The 25223-nt window shown below is 39.1% G+C and overlaps 1 protein-coding gene across 4 annotated transcripts in view; it reads left to right on the top strand.

The window, feature by feature from the left end:
- The window catches only part of PCCA (propionyl-CoA carboxylase subunit alpha), a 301407-nt gene that overhangs the window by 103418 nt on the left and 172766 nt on the right, over positions 1-25223 (top strand). For 3 of the 4 annotated variants that reach the window (XM_052785694.1, XM_052785695.1, XM_052785696.1), the window contains 3 exons: positions 6148-6250; positions 11297-11391; positions 18917-19067. In XM_052785694.1, coding sequence (XP_052641654.1) covers positions 6148-6250; positions 11297-11391; positions 18917-19067 — 349 coding nt within the window. Of the gene's footprint in view, positions 1-6147; positions 6251-11296; positions 11392-15408; positions 15805-18916; positions 19068-25223 lie in introns of those variants that run through there. The other variant, XM_052785697.1, reaches the window with a different exon arrangement.

The raw sequence follows: 25223 nt of genomic DNA, 5'->3' as shown, positions 1-25223 counted from the left end.
CATTAATTGTCCTGTTACTGAAACTCTTTCTGGGTGCTAATGCCAATTTTATGAACGTAAGCTAAACAAATGCTCTCAAATTCCAACAACACCGTATAATTTCTCTTCTGCGGTCCTGTGGTACCATGCTGTGTTTACTTCTGCTGTTCCACAGTTGTTGCTCTTCATTGGGATGGTACAACAGGATATGTGGGACAACTACTAGCAAATTTGTTTTTGTAGTCTGCAATAATTTTCTGCAGTTTCCCACCTTCCTTCAGAAACATGTGTTGAAGTTTTTTTCCTCATGTTGTAATCTTCCAATGGCTCTGAAGGAATGAGCAGTGGAACTGGAAGAAGTTGAAATGGAATAATATGTAACAAATCATTCTGAGTCCCCTACCTCCCGAGGCAAAGGAAATATGAAGTGTGCGAGGACAGTGCTTTAAAAAACTGAACAGGATTCCTTAATACAAGCCTGTACATTGAGTTTCATTACCTTCCCAAAGCAGTGCATTTGGCCTGTCAGACTGCTCTGCAAAAATAGGAGTGTATGGGTTTGGTATCCTTGGGCTGTCCTGCACAAGTATGTGCTGTAGAAGTGTTCAGGTAAGGGGAAGGAATCAACTGGATGTGTGAAGAACAGTGTTTCCTAAAACCTGCTTTTTTTAAACACAGATTTGCATGCTAGCTACATGTGTAAACATATGTAATGTGCTGTGACTAGATAATTTTATTTTTTTAAAATTTGGAGTCAAGCTGAAGCAATGGATATTAGCTTTGAGTGCAAAATCAAGCAACATTTGAGTATTTATTGGTTATTTAACTTACTAGTCATGGTTTTAGAGGGATTCTACTGTACTAATAGTTATCAAACATCTGTTTTTAACTAGATGGCCTTTCCAATTCTGGCCTTGACAAGAAAAGACTATTTTCTTTTACTGTTTCCTGATATTGGAAACTGAAATATTACATAATGACTGCAGTCTTTTGTTAGTGTCTGGCTGCCTCCAAAGAAAGTGGTTGTTTTAATTAAAGCAGCAATGCTGATCTTGGAGCTGGAGGCAGAAAGTTTGCATGGGCTATCTCACTTCAGACAGCTGCAAGACAGCTTGTGGCGAGATCAATAAATGCTTTTGTACAACTTCAGTGTGAATAAAAGTATTGGGGGGGATGGGGACCTTTAAAGACATCCTGTTCTTCTCCTTATAGAATTGTGCATGTTTGAAGGGACCTAGGGACATCATCTCATCCAGCTTCATCCTTGGAATAGAATCAGCACTCAATTTGAAGCTGGTTGCTTTGAGCTTGGCCCAGTTGGGTCTTGCGTTGAGATTCCACAGCCTCTCCAAACAGCCTCCCCCATTTCTCAGTTCTTTCCAGTAATTTTCTTTTCCTTACATCCGGTTGGAAATTCCCCACTTCAATTTATGGCCACTCTTGTTTTTCTGCTGTGCACTGCCATAAAGTGCTTGGCTCTGTTGTCTTAGTAAAATCCTCTTTAAGTGCTGGAAGGCTGCTATCAGATGTCCACTAAAGCCTTGCTGTCTTTCAGGTTCAACAAGCCTACCTGACTGTGTCAGTCCTGGTGCCCTCTGACCATCTTACTTGAGCTTATCAGCATCTTTGAGTACTAGGAGTGTCCAAAACTGGATGCAGTGTTTCAAATGTGGTCTAACAGCTGCTGAGTTAAAGGGGAGTGATTGCTGCTGTTGGTCTACTAGTGGTGCTGCAGTTGATACAACCCACTATTCAATTAGCCTTCATTACTGTCAGGGTGCATTGCTCACTTGCATCACAGCCTGTTATCCACCAGGACCTCCAAGTCATCTTAAGCAGCCAGTCAGTTCCACAGCCTGTACTGATGCCAGGGGCTTAGGCTGTGCTAGGTACAGGACTCTGCATTTGTTCCTGTGGAAACTTGTAAGATGCTTGTGAGCCTATTCCTCCAGACTGTCTAGGTCTCTCTGAAATGCAGCCTTGCCCTTGAGTATATTGATGACCCCGTTTTAGCGTGGTCCACAGACTGGTGGTGGTGCATTCCAGGTCAATGATAAAGAGGTTAAACTGGTTCCAGAGTAATAAATTCCTGGGGAAATTCCCTTGTATTGGATTCGAGGTAGAGGACAAGCTGCTAATGTTGAGCCCAATGATCTAGCACGTTTTTCACCCATCCAGTTGTGCACCTGTGTAGACTAACATTCCACCTTGGAAACAATGATGCTGTGGGAGACAATTAAGGTCTTGCTAAAGTTGAGGGACATGTCTACTGTTCTCTTGTAATTCATAGGTGTAGTCATAAAAGACAAGTAGATTGGTCAAGCATGATACTATTGGTAAAGTCAGTCTGTTCTCAGTCACTTTCTCGTGTGTCTAGAAATAGCTTTCAGGAAACCTTGCTGCATGACTCTTCCCTGGAATTAAAGCGAGGCTGAGCAGCTTGTAGTTCTCCTGATTCTTTCATGCTTTTCTCAAAGATGGGTGCAATGTTTGTCTTCCTCCAGTTATCAGGAATCTCTCCTGACCTCCAAAGCCTTTCAAAGATGACAGAGCAGTCTCACAATGACATAAGCTACCTCTCTTAGCATCCCACCTGGTCTTACTGACTTATGTGGGTTGATTTCTCCAGAGATCCTTGATTCCTCTTCTGCTACTGGTAATTCCTCTTCTTCAGCCCATCTAATGTCTGTCTTGAGAAGTTGTCCCCAACATCCATCAGAAACCTCCCAGCTTGCTTGTGGTCTTCTGTATTGCTTTTCCAATAGATGTCAGAGAGTTTAGTTTCCTGTTAAAAAAACCCCCAAACCAACAACCACCCCCCAACCCACTAACAAATCAAAAAAACACCACCACCACCCCTCTAACCAGCCCACAGCCCCAAAACCCCAAAACAAAAATCACACAAACACTCAAGGTCTTGGAGACTTAGATTGCTTAAAGAAGAATTTGTCTGCTTTGTCAGCTTGAGCAGGTGAGCTGATAACAAATTTGCACTGCAGTATTACCCTTACTGGCCTCATGATCCAGATCCTTGACCTTCTAGTTCTCGCCCTCTTGCCCTTTCCCAAGAAGAGATCCATGTATTTGACCTGCCCTTTCATAAAAAGGGCAAGCCCGTCCTGCTGTCTGTCTTAAAGCTTGGGTAGCCATTCATTGCAGCACTGCAGTTGTGTGACCTGTCCTACCGTGTCAGTTATTCTAAGGATGCTGCAGTTCTGTGTCTGCGTGCAGGCTCCAGCTCCTGCTTGTTTCGTTGGCCACATGCCTTTACGTACAGCTGCTTGAGGTGGACCTCTTTTGAGTTTTCCTTTGATGCTTCCAGCCTTTGACTAGTGTGCAGCTCCCACCAGCATAACCCACCCTGCCCCTGAGGAGAGGCAGTGGTGTTTCCCTGCCCACCTTAGGTGTGGGCTGTGGTGGCCTTTCAGCCCCCCCCTGCTCCAAGCCCAACTTGGGTCAAGGTATCTGATGGGTGTGATGGGTACTCTGCGGAGTCACCATGTGTACCGCATGGTGCCATATGGTTAGCAGTGCTCCAGCTTACCGGCTCCCTGGCTGTGCCTGTCTTCAGGTGGCTGACCTGGAGCGTGAGTCATCCTCGCAGCAGGCAGCTAGGGGTCCCTTTTCATCATGAACCAGTCTATCAATCTACAAATTGGGAAACAGCTAGCAGAAGCTAATGGAAGCACCTGAAAGCAGCAAATGTGCATATAGGAAAAAAAAAAAGAAAACTGCCACTAAGAGTTACAGAGAACCTAAGAAAAAACCTTAAATCAACAGAAAATCTTGCCTGAATAAATAAATAACTTGCAACCAAAATGCCACCTGCCCCCCACTCCTCCTTAGGAGAAACTACCAAAAGTATCTCCTGCCAAAGCCTGTCTTAGCTGCTTCTGTTTGCTGTCCTCCTTGCATACCGGCTCAGCTGGTGTCCCTGTAGGGTGGGGTGCCCAATGTTGTCTAATGGACAATTGGACAATAATTATCTTCCGACTCCCTGCCCCTTGCTCTAGCACCGGTGGCTGGCACCAGAAGGCTGGAGAAAGCCGTGTTAGTAGGTGGTTAATGATTGGATTGTGGGTTTGCGCAGAGCAAACTCTGACCGGAGTGTCTCTCTACTTTGAGTCATAGCGTAGAGGTATTAACGATTGTCTTCATATAGGTGTGGTACATCAGCCTGAATGATTGTGTCACGTCAAACATCAGAGCTTGATTAGGCTGCAGACAGCATGTTGCTTGTGTGGAAAACTGTACCTGGGCCTAGACAGGGGCACTAAGCTCAGGTCTTGCTGTCCCAAGTTCCCCACCACTTCTCTTCTGGGGTTAGCGTGGGCAGGAAAGTTTTGGACTTGGTCGCACATATCGGTACAGTTTTGCTGTGTGGGGAGCGTCTTCCTTGCAGTGAGGCTCTGTAGGGCTGTTGCTTGTTGAAAGCAAATGATCCAAATACAAATTCTCCTCTAGCCTAAAGAGCTTTTTTTTTTCTTTTTTTTTAAAAATATTCATAAAGAGGCTCAGACCCATCTCCATTTGGTTAGTATGATCTCTTTAAGGAAGGTGAAGTGTATTTATAGTAATTTTTATCGCTGAACAAATGCAACTGCACAGTTTTGTAAGATGCAAACAAGGTCAGAATACCTGAGATAGTCATTCCTGTTATATATAATTTAAAAAGATTTACAGATATATGGATTAGTTAATTAGGCACCTTTTTTTTTTTTAACAAGTATTGCAGTTTAGATTTCTAATTAGCACATACTTCAATGAAGGAAAAATAGTCAATTGTGCATAAAACTGTCTGATGGAATGTTTACAAAAGGAAACAGAGCTTTTGATATAGGAGTTAAAATAGCTCTAAATCTGTTTCAGTAAGAAACACTGTGTATGGCTGTTTGTTACCTCACTTAGGTTTTTTGGACAGATCAGGTAGTGTACAGAATCACAAATTTTGATGTACCTTTTTCTCTTTATTAAGTAATTCAATATGTTGAAGTTAAATATGAATTTAGGAAAGATTGTACATTGAGTATAATCTCTCAAAATTATAGCATATATTACTCCACAATCTTGAAAGAAGGTAAGGAAATACCTTTAAATATACGCATCTCTATACGTGAATGTACCTGTCTCACGTTTCTATTGTCTAGGGTTTGTTTGTGGAATTGAACTAAATTCAGGAGATGGAAAGCAAGGAAACTTCTACTCAGTTGTGCCGTAGTTCTTATTCTGGGCATGAATATCAGGGCTGCTGCATTTCAGTAGTCAATCCCACAGAAATTTGCCCCAAACTTTCCATATGCATCAACACGAATGGGACTAATATGCCAGTTAAAAGAGCCCGTAGAAAACTTCTGTGGAGCCTCTGGGTCCCTGCATTATGGTACATTTCACCTTAAGAAAGCTGTACATGGAGTTGTCAGTAGTTATGCCCCATAGGAGTAATCTTTCTGCCATGAAAAATAAGTTAATAGATACAGTATCTTACAATCTTTGAGTAATTACATATGTAAAAGAGAAAACAGAGGAAAGTATATGGAATGCCTAGTATAACACTCAGTTATACTTTAATGCAGGGAAGAACCAGTAGTACAGCTGGTATGCTCTATAAAGTAAAATATTGCATCTTCAGGCTGTGTGTTCAGTGATTGAATTTACAAGGTCTGCAATATTACATCTGCAGTTCTTTCATCTAATTAATGTGCAACTAACCTTTGCTGCTATTGGATATTAAGAGGGCTGTGTACCTTAAATAATGGTGAGCTTCACCTTTACTTCTGTATAACAAGTACTTTGTAATTACTGGTTTTTAAAATTCAATTATTTTATTACTTTTGCAGAACAAAATGCCAACAAAGAAAATTCGTACAAGTAATTGTCATAAATGCCCAGACTTGTTAAACACACAAAAATTCTCTGTGCTTTGAGAATGGTTGTTGGGTTTTTTTGGTGCTTTTTTTTTTTTTTTGGTCTTTGTAAGAAAAGAAATTAAAAAGGGATACTCATTAGAGAATCAAATGCAAATGGTAAAACTTGGTTTTTGGATGTGTGTGTTGATTGATGAAGACTGCCAGATGTCTGGAATGAATAAGTGTTCCTTCACCTTGTATACTTCAGAACTTGACTTAAGCTTTTAAATATGGATTATTCTTTTTGTTTTCCTTATTTAAGGGAAGGTTTTAGGTTTTCGTCTCAAGAAGCTGCTTCAAGTTTTGGTGATGATCGCTTACTGATAGAAAAGTTCATTGATAACCCTCGTCACATAGAAATCCAGGTTTGTATTATTATTATTACTACTATTAATTATTGTTTGTTTGTTTATTTAATAAGGTTTGAACTCATAAATTAATCAAAGTTCAAAACGTTTCAAACACTCCGCTAAAAAAGGCCTGGAGTCTTGTGTTTTCCTGTGTCTTGGGCCATTGCTCAAACTCCATGGCTATCATGCACAATACAGCCTTCCTGTTTTTATTCTCTAGCCTTTCTTTAGCAGGAAGACAATGAACTGTGCTCAGTTCATTGGGGGGGGGGGGGAAGTTGTAGGCATCTGTCCTCAGGGCTGGAGCTTGAACTCTGGGTCCTGATTGCAGTGCTTGAGCGCAGCAGAGGATGTAGGAGTTCAAGTACTGCCATGCTTAACATTTTTCTTGGAAGCTCTAGGTGGCTTTGTCAGTATTTTGGATTTTGTTCTAAAGTATCTAATGCTCCCTTGGGAACCGAGGGAGATTTGTGTCCCATTTTGGGCAGTTTGTGGTTCAAAATCAGGTGTATTCTCCTTAACTTCTGGATTGTGACCATTTATATCTTTTACTGGATCTAGTGTTAAGCCAGATGTGCTAATGCAAAACAAGACTTGTTTGTTTTGGACAGACTCTTTAACAAAATTATATTTTTAAAATTTGTGACGTGTTTGATCTTACGTAGGCAACTAAATTGGGTTTGTCAATAGCCTTGAAATAATCTTTCTGGACAAGAAATCTATATAGAGTATGTCTGTTTCCTCAACAGAAATTTCATTTGTTTTTGTCCAAAATATAAACTCGTCCTAAGTTGTGCTTGGTTTGATTTTTTTTTCCTTTTTTTAACAGTGAGAGCCTGAAGTATTTTGACAGTAGCTCAATAACTGAATGAAACAACAATAACAATAAATTTGATAATGTGGAATGATTTGTAAGAGAGAAATATTTAACATTTTTTACTCCGCCAGTTATGTGCCCACAACCTGATATTTCCTATGTTGGTTTTTTTTGGTTTTTTTTTTTTTTTATTTTATTTTATGTGCATAGGCTAATTTATTGCATATCATAGAATGGTTTGGGTTGGAAGGGACCTTTAAAAGTCATCTAGTCCAACTCCCCTGCAACAAGCAGGGACATCTTCAACTAGATCAGGTTGCTCAGAGCCCCGTCCAACCTGACCCTGAGTGTTTCCAGGGATGGGGCATCTACCGCATCTCTGGGCAACCTGTGCCAGTGTTTCACCACCCTTATTGTAAAAAATTTCTTCCTTATATCTAGTCTAAATCCACCCTTTTTTAGTTTAAAACCATTACCCCTTGTCCTATTGCTTCAGGCCCTGCTAAAAAGTTTGTCCCCATCTGTCTTATAAGCCCCCTTTAGATACTGGAAGGCTGCTATAAGGTCTCCTTGGAGCCTTCTCTTCTCCAGGCTGAACAACCCCAACTCTCTCAGCCTGTCTTCATAGGAGAGGTGCTCCAGCCCTCTGATCATCTTTGTGGCCCTCCTCTGGACCCGCTCCGACAGGTCCGTGTCTTTCTTGTGCTGAGGACCCCAGAGCTGGAAGCAGTACTCCAGGTGGGGTCTCACCAGAGCGGAGTAGAGGGGCAGAAGTGAAGAAGAAACAGTGAAATGAAGAAACAGTCAGTAAAAATGACGTTTAAGCCTTAACCTGTTCTCTTTTGAAGGGTCACAGAAAGGTATATAGGAAACGTTTAGTTTCAGCATTGATCTTAGGTTACAAGAGAGGTCAGACTGCTAGAGCATCTTCCTATATTCTCTTGCCATGGTTAATAATTTTTGGCTACTTATGTCTGTCTGTCTTTTTTTGGTATGCAAATCAGTACATCTTAAAGATCTGTTCCTTTCAGTGCTTGTAGATTTGGGAGCTTCAGCAGGTTCCTACTGACTCTTTGATGACTAAAGTTAGATGACATTGATTCCTCTGTACTTTCATGAGTTGAAGGCAGATTTTACGTTGTCTTGATTCCTTTAGGTTTAAAAAAGGTTACCTCGAAAAAATCAGGTAGTACTGCATTTAAGAACAATCGAATAATTTCACCTAGATTAAACAAAATAGTTTTGCCATTAATAATTTATAGTTTTATTTATAAAAAGTGTACAATGAATGTTGTTTTCCTTACACAAACACTTTGATGGTACCTTTTAACAATATCATAACATATCATTTTAACTTCATGTTCTAATCAGCTTTAGGACGTTGACCTTGGTTCATTTTCAAACTGCTAAATATACAAACAATTTGAGACCAGATGCCAAATATTTATTAATTTAGCAGTAACTTTTAAATAGAACTTTTTTTAACATTCTCATATAGCTCCAAAGCATTGGTACTTAAAATTGTTAAATAAGGGGTTTCCTGTGTCTAGCTATGAAACAATCACTTTGTAAAACATGAGAAAAGACTAAAACAATTAACAGGAAAATAGAGTCCAAATAGACTTTATGCTTGAACTGATTTGAAGTCTTGTTCTCCTGAAATATCTGATATGAGAGACCTGAGTTTAAAGTAAGAGTACATGGAATGTCTAACTATTACTTGGCTAAATAGCAATCCTACAACTGGAAATAGAATTTAGCTGAATTAGGAGAGGTTGCGATACATTCTATTTAATTGTTTTGGTATATAGGTGTACGTAGCATGTACTAATGTCCTAATCATCTAATCCCACAAAACAGGACATTTTGTCTTAGGAATATTGAGATATTTAGAAAAAAAGTTGTAGCTGTGATATGCTTTTTTTAGTGAGATGTGTACTGGAATCTCACATCGTCTTAGAGATGATGATTTCAACATTCTGTAAATGTCTTCTGAAATATAATTGTTTTATGAAGTATGTATGTTCTTTAGTTTCTGATAATGAAAACAGTGGATCCAAAATGAAAGTAAAAGCCTAACACTAGATGTTGTTTGGCTTATTCAATTTATAATTATGTTTTCGTAGCAAATGTTCATGCATGTCTCTTTTTGAGCCATGTTAACTGATAATGGAAAAACATTTATTTTAAGATCCAGGTTGCAGAAATTAAGTAGGATACAAGAAATGTCCTGAAGTGAAAGAAAATATTTACTAGTTGGCTTGAAAAATATTTTATTATCCCTTTGAGGAAAATAAAGAGAGAGAAGCGAAGCAAGCATAGGAATTCATTTTTATTGAAATATTCCAGGACTTTTTGCTTGGTTTGTTTTGGTGAGGCTGAATTCTGTGGAAAGTTGTAGGCTTTCTAGCAATGAAACAGAAGTGCTCACAAGGAATCATTCTACTTATAGGACAGCGTTTTTTCCATCGAGTACCATGCTATGCCCTAGAGGTACTGTTTTAATATTAAAAAAAGACACCCCCTCCCCCCGCCTCGAAAATCTTTGGTCTTCTCAAATTGGTTTCCGTAGAGCTCTGTGATGTTTAGTTCTGGATTGGATGAGTTAGGACTCTGGTAGGAAGTTGCTTTAGACACTGCTGCGGGTTTTTTTTGGCTTTGTACTGAGTCACCTGTTACAGAATCTAGTGGTTGGCTTGAGCACCCTGGTGCTGCTGCTGCTAAACCTCCTCCTGGGCAGGGAGGAGGGTTCTGGGACAAGCTGTAGTTTAGGAACTCCCAAAGTCATTGATCTTGTAGAACTCTTGGAGGGGATTTTTCCCCTAGAAAGCTCCATAAATTTATGGGAATGCAACAGAATTTCTGAGGAAAAAGGTAAGTCTGATCCTACAGTGCACAGAGCACTCTGGGTCTGATGCTGCACAGTGTGTGCAAGTCATCTTCATGAGATCACTGCCTCGTTTTCAGTCGCATCTACCCAGATTATTCACGCATCAGCAAACATTGGTGTCATAGATGCAAGAATTCATCTTGCTTAGTGCCATACTCGCTCTGTACTGCTAAAAGGAATAATAAATAATACAGATTTGTTGTCACAAATATGAGTAGATATGGTTGAGTTCACACAGTTTGAGGAAGATTGTCTTCTTTTTTATCTTGTCTGTTTTCAGTGTAGAACTGCACTATTAAAGAATGAAGCATGAATATTGGCACAGGTTCCTGCAGATCAGAGCAGGAAGATGGAAAAAAAATGGATTAGAGGGAAAATTTTATAAGGAAGAAAGGGAGCAGGTGTGTTCTGCAATGAAAGAAATTGTTCCAAGAATAAGTGTAGAGTATAACTTCATAAGATTGGAAGAAGTCTACTTGAATCCTCAAATCCAGTATCCCACTATTGGAAATGACTGTACCGTACAGTTGATTTCATAAAGGGATAGAGTTCCTTTTCTTTCTTTTCCTTCCAGTTCTAAGTCGCAGAATCGATTGAGAGTTCTGTTATGCTGAACTTGTGTTTTTTCTAACGTGTAATTTAGGTAGGTGGATCTAGATGCTTGACTGTCTGTTTAACTCTTCCATGAACTGAAGCTGCAGCCAAGAACTGTAACTGACACCTGAGTTCTGAGAAATTCCTTGAAACTACTGCTTTAATTTCCATTGAAAGTATTGAGGAAGTAGCAAATTTTATTCTTCTTAATAAAAAAGATCGCAAAGTTTCTGAAGACTTTTTCTTCTTTATTAAAGACAGGGTGCTGTGGTTTGGCTATGGAGAAAGCTCCGTTAGCCGTTGTTTCTGAAAACTTTATGTGTAATTCAGCAGCAAAATTTGGTATTCTTTGAGATTTTTGTCTCCTTCGTTGACACAAGATATTGCTTAACAATGTGCTTCTCAGTAATTTCATTATGCAATACAATTTTAAGTGCTTGAAAATGTGTTTTTAATCTTATTTCAGTCTTTTGATTTCTGATTTCTGAACTTTTGGGAGCTTCTCCCAGTTTTGGAGTGAGTGGGTTTTTGCCATATATAGACTCTATATAGAGGCTTTAAAATAATCCTGTTCAGAATTTGAAGGAGCATTCAATTAGTATTTCATATACAATTAATTTTCTACACTAGCATTTTTTTCCCAACCTTATTTCTAGATTGGAAAGAAATTGTTTTTAAATTAACTTAATGCTACATAACAGTATAATGTCTAAAGGCCATATGCATACATCTGTTTAATAGCAGTGTGTTATTGTTTCAGGTTTTGGCAGATAAACATGGTAATGCCTTGTGGTTGAATGAAAGAGAGTGCTCCATTCAAAGGAGAAACCAAAAAGTTGTGGAGGAAGCACCGAGGTATGTATACGAGACTCTTCATGCAGCTTCATAGTTACTGAAAGCACTTTTGGAAAGCTGCTGATTTTGTTTATTGTACAAGTGCAAGCAAATTTTATTCTATTAAAAACCACAAAGAAAATAAATAGATTTTTAAGTTATAGTTATTTGACTGTAATGCAATTTTGATGTTGTACTTGAGGGTGTTTTGATCCTGCTTCATAATGTCTTTCTGTAAGAAGAGAACAGGTGTTGTGGTGTTAATTTTTTTCATGATCTTGTATAAAATCAATATGGATCTTATAAATCAAATACATTAAGAAAACCATCTCATAAACCATATATATCTGAGATATTTTTCTTTTTCTTTGCCATTCAACTTTTGGCTTTAAGACTAAAATAAAACATGGAATAAGTATTCATTTTACCACAGATATAGATATCTGACTATGTTATAGTAATTGTGAGAGGGCCAGATAATACTGTTTATTTCTATTTGAAGTGGAACATGAAGTACTAAATACTCTGCGCCACTTTTAGTACCATTCATGGTAGTGAACTATAGATGGTAGGTGTCCAGTAACTCAAACGTACTAAATGATCTTAATCCTGATTTCAAATGAGCTGAAATACATTGCTGCTGTGCAAGGTATGGTCTTGCTGTGTGTTCTGTTGCATTGCATTCATCAGAGAATATAAGTAGAAAAAAGGGCAGAGAAGGAAGTTCTGATTTCAGAAAACCAGATACAGGTATATCACTACCCATGGGAATTCCCAGTGTTATGTGTTCACCAGCAGGGATGGGTTTGCCATTATTTTATAGCACAGAAGTATGTGATGCATCAATTTAGGATATGAGGAAAAGCACATAATTCAAATGATGTTTATTTATAGGCAGCAGCATATAAGTTAACGGTGGATCATAATTGTGGGACTGACACTGTTTGACCTAGATTTTAAATTAAAAACCAAAGTTTAAATCTAAGGATACAAACTCACTAATAAATGCTTAAATAGCTGTTGTTGCTTCCTGTAGTGCTTGTGGATTTCTCGGAAGCCTTATACCTAGAGATCTTACTATGTTTTTGTTTCTGAAATATGAAGGCTTCAGGTCCTGATAATGTGTGTGTGCATATATATATATGCACCTAAGCACTCGAGAGGAGTGTCTTTTGCCTCAGGAGTACATGTAAAGCGCTGTCTGCCACTGCTGCCTGCTCATTCTTCATGCCTGTGGTCAATTAAAGGGAGTGATATGTCTTTCTCTCACCAACCGTGAACAGAGTGTTTTCTTTCATCAGAAGTATCAGCCTTTTAACTTTCTTGGGCTTCTCTGTTGGAGTTGCCAGTAAGTTTTCACATCCCTTCCTATAACTCTACAAAACAGCGTGGGCAAGTCAATACCTTCCAAAATTTGGCATGAAAACTTTTCTTCCTTCTTGTTGAATGTTTTAGACTCTGCCAGACTTTTACAGACAGCTTTGGAAGCCTTATGTGCCTTACAACCACTTGCAGTTGGCTGCAGAATCCATTTATTTGCAAAGGGTTGCAAGACTGTTGCAGATAAGCAGGGCACTAACTTCTGTGAGACACCATAGAGACCCTAAAGCCTGAAGTTAGCCCTTGTGAGTGCTGTTTCAGTTAGTCTCATTGATTAGTGACTCCTGGAAACACCTTTTCTTATATGGCTGGGTGGAGGAAATACAAAGTCCTCAGTATTCCTTTTTTTTTTTTTTGGCCTATTTTAAATGGTAGCTGCCATTAAGAGCTCTGAGATAGGTTGAAGCTGCTTTTTTTTTTTTTCCTTTCTTTCATGAAGCCCAGGAGATGGGGATGCTATGGGCTAAAATGTTTATTTGGCTTTTGTACAATTTAGGGCTTTTGACTCTGGCCTCTTCTCAAGTCTCTTTTAATTTACTTTTTTCCTGTGATGATGTTTTCTTAAGTATCTAGTTTAAGAGGTTGATTGTTGAGGGCCTTTTGGCTTTGAGAATAGTTTCTATGATTTTCTTTAAAGCGAAGTTTGCAGCTGTTGAACTTATCCTTATGGGATCATTTCCTGTTTGAATGTCCAGTTTTCCTAGAGAAATTCAGTCTCTTGTGAAAAAAAAAAAAATAAAAAGAAATCTCTCTTTTGAGGAGAGAAAGCTCTTTAGTTCACACCCTGATGAGGTTACAGTATTCAGGGGAGACCTGGTTTTCATGGTGGCCAATCCCCTGGTTTCAAGCAGGAGACCAACAGACTTTGCTTATACTCTTTTAACATAGTCAGTTGTCCTGCTCTGTTTTGGGAAACACAGACAATAAGACACATCTGAGCATGGCCAGTTTTTTAGTTAGTGCTGGGCAAAATAAGTGCTTCGTAAAATTTCCAGTGATTTACAGTAATTTTCTTTGCTTCTAGCTTCACACCTTTTCGGAAGATGCTGTTTGCTTCTCATTCACCACAGAGGCTGAGATTTAAACAGATGAGTAACATTTAGTAGCCTGTTGTTCCTTAGTTCAGATTTTGTTCCTCTTTTACCCAAACTCTTCTCTGTTCATTTTCAGAGACAGTTGCTATGAGACAGTGTACTTTGGTAAGAAAAAATGCAAGGGTGTGGTTGTATTTTCCTGTCTGCTAGGGTGATTAATAAGGGGTTCTTCCCCACTTGGAGAAACAATGCCCATAAGCTCATCAGAAAATCCATTGATCCTTTGGATTAATGTAAAGTAAATGGACCAATGGACAATAAATATACAAGAGTCGTAGCTGACTTCCTATTCAATAACTGGAGCTTGAAGGAGTGCTCTTAAACTTCACTTTGGTGAGAGCAGGTGTCCTATCTAACCATTTCAGAACCTGTTAGAAGCTTTTTAGAGCACTTTAACTTTTGCCTCACCACTTGGGTGAAGGAATGTCCAGCTGTTCAGAGGCACTTGGCTATCTGTATTATTTGATGCCCAAAGTTAAGATTTTTGGAATGTTGTTATGGAGAAGTGCCACACAAAGGCCCTTCCACTCACTGTGATCATCCAGCACTATCCTTTGCTGTAGCAGCCAAAGAGATAAAACATTTGATCCTCTGCGGAATACCGTTTAGAATCATAGAATCATTTAGGTTGAAAAAGAGTTTCAAGGTCTCAGAGTCCAACCTTTAGCCTTACACTGTCAAGTCCAGCACTAAACCATGTCCCTAAGCCCCACGTCTACACATCTTTTAAATACCTCCAGGGATGGCAACTCAGACCACTTCCCTGGGCAGCCTGTTCCAATGCTTGACAGCCCTTTTGGTGAAGAAATTTTTCCTAATATCCAATCTAAACCTCTGCTGGAGCAACTTGAGGCCATTTCCTCTCATCCTATCTCCAGCCACCTGACAGAAGAGACCAACACCCACCTCACTACACCCTCCTTTCAGGCAGTTGTAGAGAGCGATAAGGTCTCCCCTCAGCCTCCTCTTCTCCAGACTGAACAACCCCAGCTCCCTCAGCCGCTCCTCATAGGACTTGTGCTCCAGGCCCCTCACCAACTTGGTTGCCCTTCTCTGGACACGCTCCAGCACCTCAATGTCTGTCTTGTAGTGAGGGGCCCAAAACTGAACATGGTATTTATGGTGTGGTCTCTAACTATCATATCTCAAAATCCTGAGCCTCAGGACACAGGGTGTTAAACCTTCTCTCTACGTTTTCGGGCCTTTCCTGGGCAAGTAGTGATGGAACAGTGCCTTGCTGTTGTATTGTGTACTAGCAGGCAAGATCCGTATCAGCATCCTCAGTGAGCAAGTCCTTAGGACTTGCTAGCTGCTGGCTTCTTCTCCTTTGTTGTCTCTACTTTTCTCCAGTGATTCCGTGTCCTTTGGGTTAAATCTTAGCATCTAAGACTTTCAGAATAAGGTGATTCTTAGGACAGTCTCTCAACAGTTTCCTGAAATTTTCCTGAGTTTCATCTCAGGCAGGAAATCATTTGTTTATTATGTTTTTTTTATTTTTTTATTTTTTTTATTCCTAGCTGCATACATTCAGAGTTGAGATTGCCTTATCTATCCTAGATGTTAGTTTTGCGGTGTCTTTCTAGAAAGATGTTATTTCAGTTTCAGTTCAAAGGAGAAAAATGTTTCTGTTTCTGTTGGTGACAAAGATCTAAGAGGCAGGAGATTTAAGAGAGGCTAGTTTACCACTAAGTGACTGCATTAGAATGCAAGTGAAACAATTAAACTATTTTTGTGACCTTTTTTGCATGCTCCATTGTTAGCTTCTCTCAGGAATGTTTCTGTCCTTGGAAGGTGCACAGAGAGCAACTTCTTTCACTTTCTCCAAGCACTAAGCTCTCTCTGAAAGATCTCAGTATGATGCCAAGTATTTCAGGATCATATTCCAGATTAACTGCCAAGGTGCTGCTTGAAGCCACTGAAAATTTGAATGAAGGTATATAGGCAAGAACTTAGCAAAAAGGTGTGTTACTGAACTAGACTCTATGTACAAGTTCTCCTTAGAGTTGTGCTGCATGTATGTATACGAGACTCCACATTTCCTATCACTCTGTCTAGAAATCCTTGAAGGATTTGGGGTTAAGAGAAACAGTGAGCCTGTTATGTTTGTGACTCTGTGTGTGATTCATAGGTTGGACACAGTTTAGATGTAGAGGCAAAACTGTTCTCAAATACTTTAGCGTATTTATGCCCGCGGTGTGGTAGTACATAATAGATATCTCAAAGGAGAATGGTTTTTGTAGGTAAGTAATTTCTTTTAAACAAACAGTATGCCTAACTACTTCCTAGAGCAGGAAAGCTGACCTTGACATTTAGAAAATGAAGGTACTATTCTCTCCCAGTGCAGTGGTATCTTCAGAGAAAGGGTAAATGCTATCGATGACTTTTGGGGGGGGGGGGGGGGGGGGAGGGTGGGGTGGCGGCAGGGAGGGGGGGTGGTGTCTAAGCTGAGCAGTAAATTTCCACTGAGTGTAACTGTCTGTACTTTTCAAAATCTCAACCTTATCTGTGAGTGAAGGTGATGGAGATACTTTGGGAAACATTATCTGATGAACTAGAAGTGGAGAGTTAACATCTTGCCCGTGTGGTTCATCTCTCTAACTGTAGAAACAATGGCACAAACCAATTGTATTGTCTTTGATCAACTTTACAACAGCTTGAAGAAGGTCTTATGAGTGAAATGTCAGGTCTGATCTTATTTTTTCTTTTTGGTGCTTTTATCTTGCAAATCCTTTTTATCGTGCAACCTTCATGCTGCCATAGGAGCTACTTGGTCAAAAGAATAACAGGGATATGTGTGAGAAAAAGATTTGAAGTGAGGTTTAAAATGCTGTGTTTTCAAGTGATGCCTAATTAGATTGGAGAAGAGTTATTTCAGTTGTAAAAGGTGCATTGTTAAAGAAGGGAGAAACAATGTATACGAAAGGTAAAGCAGCGGAGGGGAATAGGAAAACTTTGGTTGATTAACCTAGCTGATTGGAGGGATGATCCAGTCATTTTAGAGCATAAAGCTTAACCATGGGGCAGAGATCAAGTTTGGCATTGTGACACCTCTGTTCCATTCCACTCCACAGCAGGAGGTGAACAGAGAGGTCTCAAACCTACATTTAACAAACATAGGGAAGATACCACTGTAATAAAGGGGAGTAACCGTCTTTCATCCATATGAGAAGTGATAATGGTTATTCTAGAAGTAGAGTATGAAGCGGATATTGAAAAGGTTATGTTCTTTAAAAGCCAGCCAGTTATTGACCTTTCGTGATCAAAGCCCTGCAGAAACCCCAAATGGAATTATAGATTGTTGATTTTGTGTAATGTATTATCCTCTTATTGAATCAAAATAAGAAATACTATGAAACTCTCTTACATTACCAGTGCCTATTTTTGATAGGTATAACACACTTTTGCACATCTTCTGTTTTTCCCTTTGATCTGGTGTAGGATCCGATAGCTTTCCTGGGATCAGACTTGACTTCCTTTTCCTGTTGATCCCGTTGTCTACCAAGAAAGACATTTTTCCCTAAATTCTGAAAATGCCTGCCCTACCATCCATCAGAATCTGCCCCTGTGGGCATCGGAAAGATGGAAGTGCTAAGTAGCACTTTTCCTGTAATGAAAAGGATTCCATTGTCTCCCAGTTTGCCTAGATATTTCCTCACTTTTTGTGTCATGTCAGATATGGTTTGTTGTGGCCGAAGTCTCTAGCTCTTCTCCGAGTTTAGGTCTCAGTGAAAAACCCCATAGGAAATACTGCAAGATAAGTCCTGACCCAACACTGGTGTCTGTCTGAGTGCAGTCCTGGGCCCCAGATGGAGCTTCACTGACTTTGATGGGGCCACTTCAGATACGTGGTGGCTCCTGATTGCTCCTTTGCAGAATTAGGACTCGCTCTTGAGGACATCTCAAGAAGTACATAACGTTTGGTATTTTCATTTTAAACAGTAACTTAGAGGTAAGGTAGAAATGACTTCCTATTCCCTTAAAAAAGTACTTTTAAGATGATAACTGAGTTATGTGCCTAATGTAAGTCACCGCAGAAATATAATAAGCATATTTATAAGCTCGTAGAAGATGAACAGCTACATGTTGTCTTTCACTGCAGGTCAGTATATCAGGGTGAGGGGTGACCAGTTTCACAGCTTTGATGGAAAGCCACAGAAATTTCTCTAGCCCTAAATTAACAATCTGCATAGGTTAATCTAAATCTGAATTTGCAGTAGAGAGTAACAAGCAGGATATGTACCTTCCTAAGTCTTTCGATTCACTGGACCAGTGGAAGTGGCATGTTGCTCTCCTAGAATGAGAAGGCATTTGAGCAGTTTTCACAGTGGCTCCCAAGGTGGTAGCTGAGCTGCTCTTTGGGTGCCCTTGGGTTTGTCTAGGGTTTGTGGAAAAGAATGAATTGCAATTAACAAAGACAGATAACTAGTCTTCAGCTTACAAGTAAAGCTGAGAGAGGAAATACAGGATATGAAGGTTTAAGTCATGATGTCGTTGACGGTGTTTTAGTTAAATATTATGAACATCCAAATTTTCTTCACTGAAATCTCACATAAGAAGCCTGAATAAATATTTCATTAATTTCCAAAACTTCTTTATTGTATAGGGTATCAACGAAACGGCCACGCTGTTTTAATTCAGAGGCAGAAAACAAACTCCCCTTAGACCTCCTGCCTTGTATTTTGACATTCATATTTCCATAGGATGGATTTTTTAGTTACAGGTTTTTTTGCAAATAGATATGCCTTCTAAAATATCATGGGTTTGTATGTATTTATTTTCATTTAACTTGCATTATTATAGATCTCAGTGTTCTAAAAAAGTTGTGTTCTGCTATTTTATGTTTTAGAGAATACTGTTATTTATCCTAAATTTCTTGTACATTAGCAGTAATTGCGAAGCATGCAGTATATCTATTTAGGATCAATATAAATGTAAAGGCATACTTTGCAGTCTTGACATGTTTTCATAACTTAAACAATGATGCTGTGCTCTTTTGTTTGTAGTTTAAGCAGAAGATGAAATGATTTTTTTTTTTTTTTTAACTAAAGGAAGGCATTTTTTTTGTATTGTAGCACTTTTCTAGACCCTGAAACTCGAAGAGCAATGGGAGAGCAAGCAGTAGCTCTTGCCAAAGCAGTAAAATATTCCTCTGCTGGAACAGTAGAATTCCTTGTGGACTCCAGTAAGAATTTCTACTTCTTGGAAATGAATACTAGACTTCAGGTAAGAAAAACAGCTCTACAGATTCAGAAAAGTGTTATTTAAAAAAACAGAACATAACCTCCTTCCATACTTTGCAGGTCTGCTCCTGCAAAGACTTACGCATAACTAACTTGATGCATGTGAGCACTTCCCACTGAACTTAAAAGATCTACTCACTTAAATAAGCCTGCGTATACAAGACTTTACAGCAGTGAGCCCTTGCACAGCACTCAAGTAAACGTTCAGAGCTTTTGCTCTTTGTTACACTTGACCTAAAGACCTTGCAAGAGGTCACTGTTAAGTGCCACTGTGAGTTCACAGTAAGTGGCTAGCGACTGTGCTCTGATGCTTTTCCCCACTGGTCCCTGAAGTTTCTTTTTTTTATTTTTTATACTTTGATCGTTTGCTGAATTTCTCTAGGAGGATGATTAAAACTATACGTGTATATTAGCAATAAAAACACTAGCAATCTGCATATGATTGAAATTGTGACTGGAATGCAGCTGTGTAAAAAGCATGCTGACATGGTGTAGGATTTTTGTAACAACTCATACGGTCAGTAGTAGATGTTATAATGTATACTGCAAATGAATGGACAAACAGTGTTTTATGGAAAACCCATTCTACCTATTTGACTGTTATAATGCATTTCTGGTCATAATCTAAGAAAACAGGTATATAACTTGAAGTCTGGATATCATTCTCAAAGATGGGAAGAAAATTCAACTTGTAAGAAGGTCAATTCCATCATCCTTATCCTCCTTTTCTCACTTTGTTAAATAATGCCAGAAAGACTGAAATGTAGAGTCAAGCAACAAAGTGATTAGCTTCTTATTCTGTTTTAGCTACATTTTGTTAGGGATGTGTCCTGCCTGCTGCTTGTACACGTGGGCAGTGATAGAGCATAATGAGATCCTCGTAATTCTGATGTCTTTGCATGACTTTGTATAACGGCTGGGTAAATTCATCCTTTGGGTAAAGAAGTGAGAGAGGATTTGGGGTAGGAATGGAGAATGAGAGTGTGGCAATCTTCCCCTGTATCAGGGGAAGACTGCTGGTAAAATTTGTCTTGCCTTGCAGGGCAGCAGTGTTTTTGGAATTAGTCATGATAGTTATACTTCACATGGTTTTGCTAGGAGTTTGCTAGGTGCAGTCTGGTCTACCTTAGATTCAGTTAGAGAGGGTGGTGGTGAATGGCAATGCATAGTTCATTAAAATATTATGAAGAATTTCTGTCTCTTTGGTCATATTATTTACACTTTTCCCAATCTTACAGTTTTTGAGAGAACACTTTTTAGTGACTTTCCACATTCTTGTTTACATAGAAGAAAATTAATTTATGGTTTTCTGCATAACTCACCAGACATTCAAAACCATTTCCTTGCTGTAGTATGTTATTGTCCATCAATTCCTAAGTGGAATTAGTGATGGAGTATCCTTGGAGGTGATTCTTTTTGCAATTTGTTTTTAAGATGTTATCTTTGCTGCATTGTGGTGTCTTCCCCCCGCAATGCGTAGTGGTAGGTGTTCGAAGTCCCAAACCTCAAGCTTGCTTAGTTGTAGAGGTCTCCACGTACATGGTAAGAAAGCTTTCACAATTCCATCTTTAAAGACTCCTTTTGAAATATCACCTAAGCAGTTTGACAATCCCCTATAATAGCAGACTCATTCTTTCCAACTCTTAAAGAAATTTACTAATCTTAAATTACAGTACTTGTGTAGATATTCTCTAATTCCTCTATCCTGACTGTGTATTGTCTCTAATTAGCATTTCAGCTTGAGGCTGGAGAGTAGTAATTTTCTCTGATTCTTCCCCAGGCTTACCCGATTGATCTGTCACTTCTCCCAGGTCTCAAGCTTTACTTTCTGTTCAGCTAACGGTTGTGCAACTATCTCATTCTTGCTCCCTTCTATTGAGAGCCAAACATAGAAATTCTAATGAAGCTTGTCTAGATTTAACTGCCGAACTAGGAAAGTCTCCAGATGTCCCTATATTGCTTCAGCCTTTTCCTTTTGCATCTGCTAACTGTGAACAGTGGCTAACAGGCTCACTTGCCTTGTTTTTGCTGAACACTCCACGGTTGGAAGAACTTTCCTAAATGATGCTCCTAAGGTCTTTGTCAGTGTGCATTACAGACACAGCTACCTGTCAGCATCATCAGAACATGTCTACTAAATTATGCAATTTCCTGTGTCTGTTTTAACATCTCGGCTATCTCTAATCGCATCACTGTAGCCTTTTTACTTTAGATCCAGACTTCAGAAGATACTTCTGTAAAGCTAACTAAACCGTGTCCAATACTTTGCACTGCCTGCTGATTTCTCCTTTCCCTCCCTTTGGTGTATCTGTCAGATATCTTCCAGTGTTTTTTGTAAATTATTTTGCAGTAATTGAGAGTTGTATTATTATTTGGCTGTCTTTTTGGGGAACTCTTTGGGAATATACCTTTTCTGCTATATAATTCTGCAAAAAAGTGTAAGTAGCACCTTACAGGAAGTTTATATTTTATTTCATTTTTGTGTTAAGTGTTGCTGCAATACAATATGAGGTTCGAAAGTGAAAAAACTTGGTGAATCAGTTCCATTGTGTCCCTTGTATGCTACACAAATCTGTTACAGATGTTTCACTCCCTCCAAGTGATTCAGCTAGAATAATTTATTTGCTGTTGGCAACGTTCTTTTTGTTGTATCTGCTGCTCTACCATCTTTTAGAGGCTAGCTGATAAGTATGAGACATGAGATTGAGTAATTGTTTAGCAAAACTAGTTATTCTATGTTTTCTTGTGAAAAGCAAGAAACATCTGCCCTAGCAGCTACAAGAGAACTTCTGTACGTTGTCATTTAGGGCACTTTGGGAGTGGTTTTCAGGCAGCTAGCACTGTTAGGAGTGTTGAGGCAGACCAGATGTTGAATATCTGATTCTTTATAGCTGCTCACCCTGCATCGTGCTTTGTGTTACCTAGTTGTCATCAGCCTAATCAAAGGCAGTCATAGTCCAAAATAGCCAAACAAGAGCTTTGAAATAAGTAAAAAGTTTCTGACCCCTTAGGTTGATAGCATTTTTAATTTCCAAATTGTGTCAAAATCTCCTTATCACACTACCATCAGAAATGCTGGCTTTCACCAGGAAAGTCTCTTCTGCTTTTCACTGGAAGACTAGAAATGTTCCTTTTTGACTCTACATGAATAGAGTCTACAGTCTGTAAATAAAAAATACCTGTTAGCATATGGGTGTGCAGTGTGGCTAAGCTTCTTACATGTGAATCAGTTGGTGACAGCAAAGGGAGAATATTACATATTCTAGAGGTTTGCAGTACCTTGAAATGAGAAGCATCTCTTGTTGGCTTGAGGAGAAGCAAAAAAGTGCAGTGAGCAGTGTGAGGAGGGTACTTACCCTAAATACAGTTTGTCTGTCTGGCTCAGGTCTGCTCGTAACCTTCTGTCTCCCTCACTCGTGTGATTTAAATAACAAGTGAGCACTCCCTTTTCAAAACATGACCAAATTTCCTTAGAGTAATCTGATTGAAAAGATCATTTTTATGGACTGTATTCAGCATAGTGGAGTTGAGAAATATAGTAATTTGAGTAGCAGTGTGTTTTCTCCTCATGTGACTGAATATTTTTGTCATAACTTTTTAGGGGATGAAAGTTAATTTTATAGAACACTCTGATGTGTTTATAAGAGATTTATTGCAAGTGAATGGCATATCTGTATGTTTTTATTTTACAATTAATTGTAGTGAGAGTATTTGTTTTACGTAAATGTTTTCAAGTTCTTTGAAAGTAGTTTGAGTCTAAGGCATAAGGTGAATGTAAATAAATTTCCATACACAAATAAAACACTAGCCAACGTTAAGATTTTTGTTCATCGCTTTCAGTGGTTTCATCAGATTTTACTGACCTCTCGAAAATATTATATCCCAGAGCTTTGTCTTTGTACGAAATGGGCTGTGCCTAGTGTAAAAGACAGAGGAAGAATTTTTACATGCAACACGTCTCTTTCTACCCCCCTTTTCATCTATTTGTCCACTCATGAAAGTATAAAAAGCACAGGTGGGAAATGTCTAGAAGTATGTAGAAATCCTGTTGGTGATTGTGTGGAGCTCCACTGCTTAATAAACTCCTGGTTCTAACAGTCTCTTAATGGTATCTGTATTCTGTTGCACATCATTAGGCAGCACCTGCTACACGTTTGCTCAGTGAAGGAGAGAAGTGCTGGAAAATATTGCAGCTGCACTATATAAACAGTAGCAGCAAAATATAAATAGCGAAGTGATGAGCTGAGTCTGGATTGCCAGCTAAAACCGCGGAGAGGTGGTGACTTTTGGTATCCGTAGCAGACCCATGGGACGGCAAGAGGCGGTTTTGTTGTCTTGGTGTGCATAACTGCCCGGAGGATGAATGGTGATAGGTGGGCAGGAGTGTGGTGGCAGTGAAAGGGGCTGTCAGGAGTTGGAGGAGTAGATTTCTGCAAAGTCTGAATGGCGGAATTTCAAAGTAAAGTCTCAAGCGACTGTTTCTGCTGTTTGCCGAGACTCTTCGTATTTCTTAATACTGGAATCTTGTTTTACTGTGACACTTTGCTTCAGTCATTTTAAATAGGCTAACGAACAGTGTCAGATGGTAAAGACTTTCAATTGCTGCTAACCTGGGCTGGATTTGAACTACTGACCTAAAGGTGAAAGGTCTCTTATCCCATTACCAATCCCCTAAGCCCACCAGAATCCATTCTGCACACAGTTTATACCAGCTGTTCATGGCCATTTTTAGAACCGAAAGAAAAGGTGATTTTGCTGCCAAACAACACTTCTTCACACAAGAGGGTCAGCCGACAACAGTTAACCAGATTTTTGCCACATTCTTGCCTCCTAATGCAACTTCCATTATGTAGCTACTGGTTGTCTGCTTTTCAGGCTTCCTAAAAGAACTACAGAAAAGCATTGCTAATTGTTGTTGACAGAAGAGACCGACATTGTTTGTGTAAGTCATTGAATCTGAAAGATGCCATTAACAGTGCTGCCAGGGCACGGAGTGATATCTTAGAGACAACATTACCACATAACTATCATAGAATACTATTTAAAAAGTAGAGAAAAAGGAGGCTCCCCTCCTTTTTTAATAAGTAGAGAAACAAAAGGTCATTCTTCACAGGGTACGTTAGTTTCTTTCCTTTGGTGAATTTGATGTAAAGAAAACCCAAGAATGGCTGCAGTGTGACCAGAGCCACCTTGAACGAAGTACTCTGAGAGGGCTTTAACACTGCTGCTAATACAGCGAAAGCAGGAATTGCATCTTTAGGAAAGAAAGTGTAGGTTTTGTGGGTGCGAGTTTCTGTATTTTCTTACATGGAGTATTTAGGAGAAAGGAAATTGTGTAGAATTACTGGATTGCGAGGTTTTTTTTTGGTTTTTTTTTTGAAGTGCAGGATGTTAATTGAGAAAGTTATGTTGAAATTGTGAGCTAAATAACTGGTTGATATAAGGTGTATGCTGCTTGTTTAAAACACAGAAAAGACAGATTCGGTATTCATAGGCTGCGTAAGTGATTTCTTACCCGCATCTGTCCAGTACAATAAAGAAACAAATCCTTGCAAAGAAACTTGAGAAAATTGAATCAATGATTATTGGAAGATAGATTCCTATGAGGAAGTGGTTTAAATATTTTTTCAAAGTTATTATACGCTATAATTAAAAAATTAGTTGGTACCAAATGTCTGTGCAGTACTTCTTATTTCTGCAACATCTTACTTAGGAAACAATAAAAGAAGTCTACCTGAGCATCTTAGTTGATGGAAATTTTTGTAGTTCTGATTGCACTCAGTTCTTTGATCACATACTAATAAATCAGAAAATAAACAGCAACTGTTATTATATACTATGTCTATAGAAAAGGACAACACAGGAGATTGCCTGTTATGTATTCCTGTGTGCTTTCCATTCATTCTGTACGTTAATCCAAACATCGTCTGTTCTCCAGCAGCCTTTCTGAAAAGCTGTTTTTTACTATGTGCTCCCAAACCCCATATGCATGTGAACTATTTTGCAGAAAGAAGATGTGACCCCAGAGTGCTCCTGCTCATAGTAGTCAGGAAGCTGGCATGCCTGAAGAGCAGAACATGCGTGCACCTCTGTTGCTGTTCAGTTCTCTGAAATAGAAACCAGGCTTACCAAAATAAAG

The sequence above is a fragment of the Harpia harpyja genome, chromosome 4 (genome assembly GCF_026419915.1).
Source record: "Harpia harpyja isolate bHarHar1 chromosome 4, bHarHar1 primary haplotype, whole genome shotgun sequence".
Taxonomy (NCBI): domain Eukaryota; kingdom Metazoa; phylum Chordata; class Aves; order Accipitriformes; family Accipitridae; genus Harpia; species Harpia harpyja.
Note: the sequence above shows the minus strand (reverse complement) of the source record. Positions and strands in the feature narration are given on the sequence as shown.